General features: G+C 47.5%; 1 protein-coding gene across 1 annotated transcript in view; it reads right to left on the bottom strand.

Annotated features, from left to right (window-relative positions):
• The window catches only part of cpeb3 (cytoplasmic polyadenylation element binding protein 3), a 38,724-nt gene extending 30,280 nt beyond the window's left edge, over positions 1-8,444 (bottom strand). The window contains 3 exon segments of the mRNA XM_030379128.1: positions 1,765-1,918; positions 5,102-6,006; positions 8,274-8,444. Coding sequence (XP_030234988.1) covers positions 1,765-1,918; positions 5,102-6,006; positions 8,274-8,313 — 1,099 coding nt within the window. The 5' untranslated portion in view covers positions 8,314-8,444.
• Positions 8,445-8,467: the final 23 nt, after the last annotated feature.

An 8,467-nucleotide genomic window follows, 5' to 3' on the forward strand; every position in this document is an offset into this window, starting at 1 on the left:
GTGTGTGTGTGTGTGTGTGTGTGGTGTGTGTGTGTGTGTGTGTGTGTGTGTGTGTGTTTATAGAATAGTAGTCTGTTTGTTGGGGACCACACCGCCATGGTTACAGTCTCAGAGCTTCCCTTTCCTGTCCTCTAAAGATTAATTGAACAGGCGGTTTGTATTTTGATGAAAAAGGCTTCACAATCATAACGCAGGATTCTGAGAAAACACACACGCACCCTTTCACTTCGACATTCTCGAGCACTTTGAAGGCCATAACCAAAACAGAAGGGTTGCCAGTATTCCGTGTGCGTGTGTGTGTATATGTGTATATGTGCGTGTGTGTGTTTGTGCGTGTGAGAGAGTGAGAACCCCCCCCCCCCCCCCCACCTTATTCACATTCTCATCGCATCACAATCGCCCCCCTCCTTGCCTTTCACACAAAACACAGACACACACACACAGGGACCAACAACACGCCCAAGGGGAAAACAAGTATTTTGGTCACAATGAGAAAGTATGCGAGAAATGCCTGCCGTGGAACAGTGGTGGGTGTGGCCACTACCCTGGCGCTGAACAAGCTATAGCCCCGGCTGCACTGCAGCGATCCCTGGTCCCTGACGCGCGGGCTGGTGTCGCCCTCCGTGCGCAGGCCTACCCCGCCGACTCTACCCCGCCGACTCTACCTTTACATAGATGTAAATACACGCGGCGGGAACCCGGCGCGTCCCCGGCGGGAACCCGGTGGGAACCCGGCGCCTGTGGTCCAGCGCAGTGGAAACAACAAGGTCAGGGCAGAGCTGCTGTCCCACTGGGGATAAGGAGAGTCAGAGCCTAGCATAGACGGCGGGCCACCCGGAGACCGGGGCTGGCCGCCCATCCCATAGGATTACCGTGCACCTGGTTTAATAAAAACATAAATACCATTGATACCATTAATGCACATATCACTGTGTCGCCACATGCACTGTAAACAATGATAACGTTCACTATCATTGTTTACCCTCTCTCACTGACATTGCATGAGCCGATGTACAGTGATATGTGTAAACGATGACGGTGCACGATGATTAACAATGAGAGGGTTATCATTCTCCCAGTCCCACGGGGGTTGGTGCAGAGTGGCGGCAGACGGGGGACAGCACAGACTGCATGATCTCCCCCTCTTCACGTCTCTCTCTCTCTCCCTCTAAAAGGTTAATGAGAAGTAAAGCCCAGCCAGGATGACCTAATGCTCTGTCCACGTAATGTTGGCAACCAGACTGTGTTCCTGAGACGAGCAGCAGGCTCCGTGTACAGGCGCCCTCTGAAATCTTTCCATCGGTCATTGGGAAGAGGCGGTGGTGGCACATAATACTCCATGTTGGTTATGATCATGCGTGTACTCGACTAGTGCTGTAAACATGTTGATTTGTTTACTACGATTCTACTTTAATGCTACAAACAACAAATAACACTTACCAACTAAAGAAACGGAAAATGCATCACCAAATAGCGAGCCTACAATCCGGTGTGCTAGGGAACGTGCATTTGCACACACTGCACAGCTCAACATACACTTCAAATCATCATCATGCAAATTTTGCGGGTGAGGCCAAAGGAGAGATTGAGCAGAATTATTTTTTGAACTGTGAAAATGATGATCCACACCATGTTGGCACAGGGGGCAAAGAGAGCAAAACAAAATTCGAAACCACAAAACAAATCAAATAGAAAGTTAATGCGTGATGTGCCCATGAAGCCAAAACAAACCCGTAGCATCGCAGACGTATGAATATTCCTAACCTGCGAAATGATTCCTCCATACTATATCAGCGATAGTCATTGGTGGGCCGCTGGCTGGGTGTGGTTTACCTTTGTCGTGGTCAGTCCTTATCATATCCATTAAGGAATTCTCCAAAGAGTGCAAGCTAAATGCATCAAAGGGCCGATTCCGGTCCTGCAACACACAGAAAAAAGAAGGAAGGTTAGATTCACTCTGAGTGGTCAGGGTAATGGAGGACTCAGAACACAGACGCAGCCCACTTCTTGTTAAGGGTACAACGCATAAAAAGGCTTCAAGATAAAGTCACAAGTGGGAAACCATACAAAACAGATTGCGATCACACATAGAATTTTGATTGAATGTACAGGAATGCAAACAAGGTATACATTAAACACGCACAATAAATAAACGCAATAAAACATAACCCCACGACTAATTACCATGGGAACATGTCCCTGCACAATTTGCATTTGTCTTGTTGATTTTCTGGTCGAGCATGTAACGGCATCTCTCCCAGACAGAAAACACAAATACCAGCATGTGTGAACAGCGACCTGTGCTGTTGCATGTACTGAACATGCTAGCAGGGAAACCTGTCTGCCAGATAGTGGCCCGCCGGCCAACGGTTCCACTCGGAGTGGAGAGAATTAGCTGGCTAGTGTCAGACCAGAGAAAAACCAATCCTTTCAGATGATCAGAGAAGCTAGTGTGCGTAGGTTTAGTTTAATTTGGCTATGAAACTTAATTGATTTATTTAAGTAGTGTATCACTCAAATTAAAACTTTTAAATTGCAAAACACCACTGTCGTCCAAAGTCCAAGTCGACACCTGATTCAATTAAAGGGATGCTATCTTGACCGGCCTGTCACTGTGGTGTGTGAGTGACAAGGGCATCTGCTAGTAACTTGGAACCGTTTTCAATATAGCTAAATGCAGCCTTAATTTGGTTCTATTTGAAGGGACCAAATGATGAATGCAGGGCTTGTATTGAGAAGTTGCTGGCTTTGAAGCCCGGGGGACCAAACCCAGATCTATTTGAACGGCAGACGACGTTACATCAAAAGGATTGGTACGGGAGGCGGCGTGTGGACCCACTGCCTTAAGGGCTGATTATGGCCCCACGTTCACACAACGCAAGGGGGTGACGGACCCCTTACGTCCTTACCGACCCTTCGTGCGTCCACCGCAAGGGCCGGACGTGCGCCGCCCAAAAATTGTAACCTTCCGTCGAGGCGACGCAGCAGCAAGGCCTGTGATTGGTCCACTTCCTTAAACACGACGCAGAACCATAAAGGTTCACGAATGCGTCGAAGCGTCTGCGTGGTCGTTGCGTTGCGTGAACGGCAACGCCGGATCCTAATCAGCCCTTTGCAGTTTTCTAAACGTTAAGGGTCTTGCGCTGGTGGGTACAGCGTTTTCTTTGCCTAAAGGTCCTGTCAGAGCTGGAGAGCCTGACAGCGAGGGCAGCGCGAGTGGAGGCCCGGCCTTGGCAGCTGTGTCCTGTGTCTGCTGTCAGAGCCCGGGGGCCACATTGTTTGTACACCGGGGCCCATTGTTGCCCGTTCGGCTGAGCCTTCAAAAGCGTTATTCCCCCTCTACCCTGGAGCCGGCAGGGTAGCACAGATAAAGATCTGCTCACTTGGTACAAACGGTAAACACGTAAACCGCTGAGCTGGTGTTTTTCTCTCTCTCTCTCTCTCTCTCTCTCTCTCCTCCCCCCCCCCCCCCCCCACACACACACACACACACACATGATTGGGGGTCACTTTAGGGAAATGCTATAGTGCAACCATCATATATACCACTATTATAATCAAACCCCTCTTGAAACACATTTTAAACTTAATGCAGCACAATGTGAGCCCACCTTGCCTGTCTCGGGCTTCAATTTAATCTGTTGTCTCCCACCCAAGACATTTCATTCATATTAATAATAAAACATGACCGCCTGGCAGCTGATTATGGTATGGCTAAGTGGTGACTGTGTGGGGCAGAAGTGTCAGTAAATGTATTCAGTATGGTTCTTCTTTTTGAGGGGAATCTAGGGTAATAGCTCAAGAATTAGAGGGTTCTAAAGAGGCAAGCAAAGAGTTTTCAGACGAAATCAGGGTAACAACATGAAATGGAAAAAAACTGGAACGCAAAGGCTAACAAGGATTAAACCCAGCAGGCTTAACTGTGCCGAGCATTTTCCTAAGGCAGAAGAATCCGGCAAAACTCCACGCGCCGACCTTCCAACTTAACAAAACCTGACTTGGTTTCGCCTAGTCATGTGACGGCGTCATTTGACTGCAGCAGTCGCCCAGGGGCGGCCGACACAGGTCTCATGTGAAGGGGACGGCGGACACACAAAATATCAGGGGGGGCCCACGATGGCTCGTCGGAGCTGTCAGCCCAGATGAGGGTGTCTCCTAAGATGCTCATGTGACTTTTGTTTTCCAGAGCCTCGCATGCACGTGTAAAGCTGCATTCCAGGCATTCCATGCCCTTTAATCAGCGGGCAGACAACGGGGCAAAGCGCGCTCGCATGTGGAGGTCACAATGTGCCCTGCTATGCATGTGCCGTGTTTACACTGGGGAAGGGTGACTGGGATGTGGACACTGGACAGACTGACAACAGGTTCACCTGGAGCACCACCAGCTGTCCTTTACAGGAGGAGGTCTCTCTCTCTCTCTCTCTCTCTCTCTCTCTCTCTCTCTCTCTCTCTCTCTCTCTCTCTCTCTCTCTCTCTAGTCATGTGAAAAAGCTATATGGGAAGTGCCTAGCCAATTGGTATCCTGACTAATGTATGACACAAAACTAAAATAGACTAAATACAGCACTGAATCTTTGCGTTTGCATTTGTTTTACAATGTATGCCAAAGATTATCTTCTTGGTTATAAATGGTCATTACGGAGCTCAATAGCGCAGATATAATTTGATACCAACCCACTTTTACAGCCTCTAGGCCAACCAAATGCAATGTGTCCTTTAAACCCGGTGGGTGAGCTAGGCGATATGATAAGTCGCTTTAAACATTTCGCACAATACAACATTCAAAACGTTCGGCTTTTACGCAATAGGCCTACTCTTTGAGTTCCCTTCATCAAATGAAAAGACCCTGACCAGTAACATTTTAAGACAGATAATAAAACACGGTACCCTATATTTCTATTTAACGATGCTACTTTTTATGTCAAAGAAAAATTACAAATTATAGAATAAGATAATCAAATAGGCACGACTGGCGTGCGATGAACGCCCTTATTCACAACCCATTCAATTTTCAAATTAGCCTGGTTATTATAAAATACAATGTTTAAAATAAAATTACAATAAATATCCCTATTATTCTTTCAAAAAAAAAACGGCTTACCTGGAAAGGCAGTAAATTGTTGCCGTTGTCGGTCCTAAAGGCGCTGTCCTCCACCCAGGACTTGGGGGTAAGAGGGCCAGCTCTTGGGAATTTCGGAGGCGCAATGACATTGCCGGAGTAGGGTTTTTTCATCGGGGAGATGGGATTCAGGGGAGAGGGCACCCCGACTCCCACGCCGACCCCGACGCCCACGGCTCTCCGAGGGTCCCTTCCAGCCTGCATGCCGCTCCATGGGTTGGAGGCGGTGCTCCAGGCGGCGTTCTGGTGGTTATTCCAAGACGAAGACGAGGCCGGAGCAGGTGACCCCTTGCTGTTCATGATGGTCTGGTAAGCGTTTCTCTGGGGGAATGGGCCTTGGTTGGGGCTCACGGGGGACCTCCTTTGCTGGGGCTGCTGCTGCTGCTGCTGCTGCTGCTGCTGTTGTGCTTGCTGTTGCTGCTGCTGCTGTTGCTGCTGCTGATGATGATGTTGAGACTGAGCCAGGCCGAGCTGAGGTGAGAAATTACCTCCGAACACCGGGTTGACATGGGGGAAGTTCTGAAAAAGCATCGTTCCGTTCACCGAGGGTATTCCTTGGAAAAAGCTGTCGTCCGGGCCGGCGTTCGAGCTGCCCGTGGACCAAGTGCTGCCGAACGACGGAGAGAGGGTGCCTCCAGTCTCCTGCGGCTGGTGAAAACTCAACCCCGGCAGGATCGGCGACTCCATCTGCACTTTCTCTTTGTTGTCCAGCACTAATGAAGCCGCTTGGTGGGACACACTCGACGGACTGCTCTCCTCGGATGAAGGGGGTTCAAATGAGGGGGCCGGGGTAGAGGGAGGGTCTACGTTTGTTGGATCTTGCTGATGGTGAGGCTGCGGGGCTTTGTTTTTGTCCATCAGTAAATCATCCTGCATGGCTTGCTGTGCTGAAAATGGGAAAAATAGAGACGACGAGTTGTTATTATTTAGGATATCATATAGGCCCACTAGGCTCGCCGTGGTGTTACATTTGAGCGACAACTTCGACAAGGACATGTTAGAGCAGCCAGCCAACTGTGAGGCGAATTCGTTGTCACCCATTTAACCGAAAAGGGGAAAAACAAGCATGCATACACGAATAGAGTGATACCGATTGACACCAAATGGATTGCCTTCGCCCTCTATGTACAACGATACACACACAAACTGCGGAGCATATGCAACCGATATTCACCCGAATTCGCCACGTCTCGTTTTCCTTCACGCAGGAACTCTGAACTGCGACGTAAAACGGATTCTGGTTTTCCTGAAGGACCTCCCCTGTTTGAATTTGCATACGTCAATAAATACAGCTGTCCTTCAAAAAAAAAAAAGGTTAAAGGCGTCCTGCGTTGACATACCACACTGTAACGCCGTGTTATCTGGTTTAAAAGGCAAGGGGCGTCTCTCTTTTCTCTCTGCTGGCGATAGAAACGGAGCCCAGAACATTACGCACTCGCCTGTGCGCCGCCCGGTCCGGGGTAACTTTATTATAGAACACCCTATCCCAATAATTAGATATCGGAGGGCATACGGCACCCTAGCTCAGTGTCCGAGTGACTGCTACCCCTGATGGCTCCAGGATATGTCCATACATGCCGCAATTTAAGTCGACACTAGACTGCTGATACAGTCACGGGTAGAATAACAGAGAGCTCCACCCAGCCAGGTCAAGTTTTCTTCTTAATAAACTAGTTCCTACGCGATACGTTTCAGAGACTATGTCTATATGCCATATGTATACGAATAGGCTACATATGGGGAGGCGTATGGTGAAGACAGTTAACCTACAAATAGTGTTATAATAACACAAATAATCAATCGTAGGCGTATTTCCAAAAACGATGCATAAGAAGATATTATAGGGTCAAACGTTTTATCCATATTCTGTGGAAGATTCGGTGGGGTTTGACGAAGTAACGTCGTATAGTAAGAGGGATTGCAAAGTGTCATAGCCCTCTTACATTTTGCGCAGACGCGCAAAACGCAGCAAAGATCAGGCGACATGGAATGGCCTATAATCTGTTAAAATGTCATAAAAGCATATTGATGCACTAATTATAACACAGATGGACTGCAAGGTGATCGCAACGGACTGCAATGCACACACACACACACACACACACACACACACACACACACACACACACACACACACACACACACACACACACACACACACACACACACACACACACACACACACACACACACACCGGTTAATCCTTGTTTCTTCCCGAAGCGCTCCGTTTCCAAGGTCATCAAGCAATATGACTCTATATCAAATCTATCTGCCATTTATACATATGCTAATCCCCAAATATCCATTCGCTGTTCAAGAATTTCCATAGGCATATTCTGTAATGGATTTAAACCCCCCTTAGTCCATATGTTCCCCACATAATCAACATGCAGACCGGCGTCATATGTTCGTCCAATGTTAAAAGTATATTACCTTTATCGTTCACCTTTAGGGTCTCTGTAAATAAAGCTATTTCTGTTTGCCTCGCCTGGGTTTATGTCAAACGATCTACCCTTGTGTGGAGATAGTCAGCAGTTGCCTCAACAGCTGATGAACTGCGGCGCATGGACGAACAGCAGAGGATCCCGGGAGTTGTAGTTCCTCTGTGATCCACTCCCCATACTCTCAATGTTATTCCGAAAGTACCAACGTTTATCATTAGAGGCTCATTTAAATTCGTTTAAGCAGTTTTCATACCTTTATATCTTTAATAATAAATCCATAACAGACTTTTGAGATCAAACACAAAATCGATGGGCATCTATTGCAATAATATATCACATTAATTTCTGACTAATCTAGACAGATAGACAGTCAGACAGACAGACAGTGAGACAGACAGTGAGACAGCCAGACAGCCTGACAGCCAGACAGACAGACAGACAGACAGACAGACAGACAGACAGACAGACAGTGGAACAATTATACTCAAAGCAAATTGATACCAACAGAAAACTCCATAGGCCTGTGTTCTTCAGATCGGTATGTTTTAATGTGAAGGGAATAATTGGCACATAGAACGAAAATGGCAGCAAATTCCATATCTATAGTCCTGAATCATTGTACAATAACATGCCATAATGACTTTCACGTTTGCAATTTATCCTGAGCAAGAATAGCATGGGTATCTATCTAGCCAATTAAACACCTTACCGCTATATGAAGTGTTCTGTAGCCATAGATGTAACTTCATGGTGGTTGCCCCCGTAAAAAGAGTTGTCAGCTCTTGGGAGGATCTGTCGGGGTGGTTCAGATCAACAATTTTATGTTTTGGAGACGAGTGAATGCGATATCTGTTTGAACTACATGTCCCGTGTTGTCGGCACAACACAGGGCGCTTCAAGCGT

Source organism: Gadus morhua, chromosome 15 (assembly GCF_902167405.1).
Source record: "Gadus morhua chromosome 15, gadMor3.0, whole genome shotgun sequence".
Taxonomy (NCBI): domain Eukaryota; kingdom Metazoa; phylum Chordata; class Actinopteri; order Gadiformes; family Gadidae; genus Gadus; species Gadus morhua.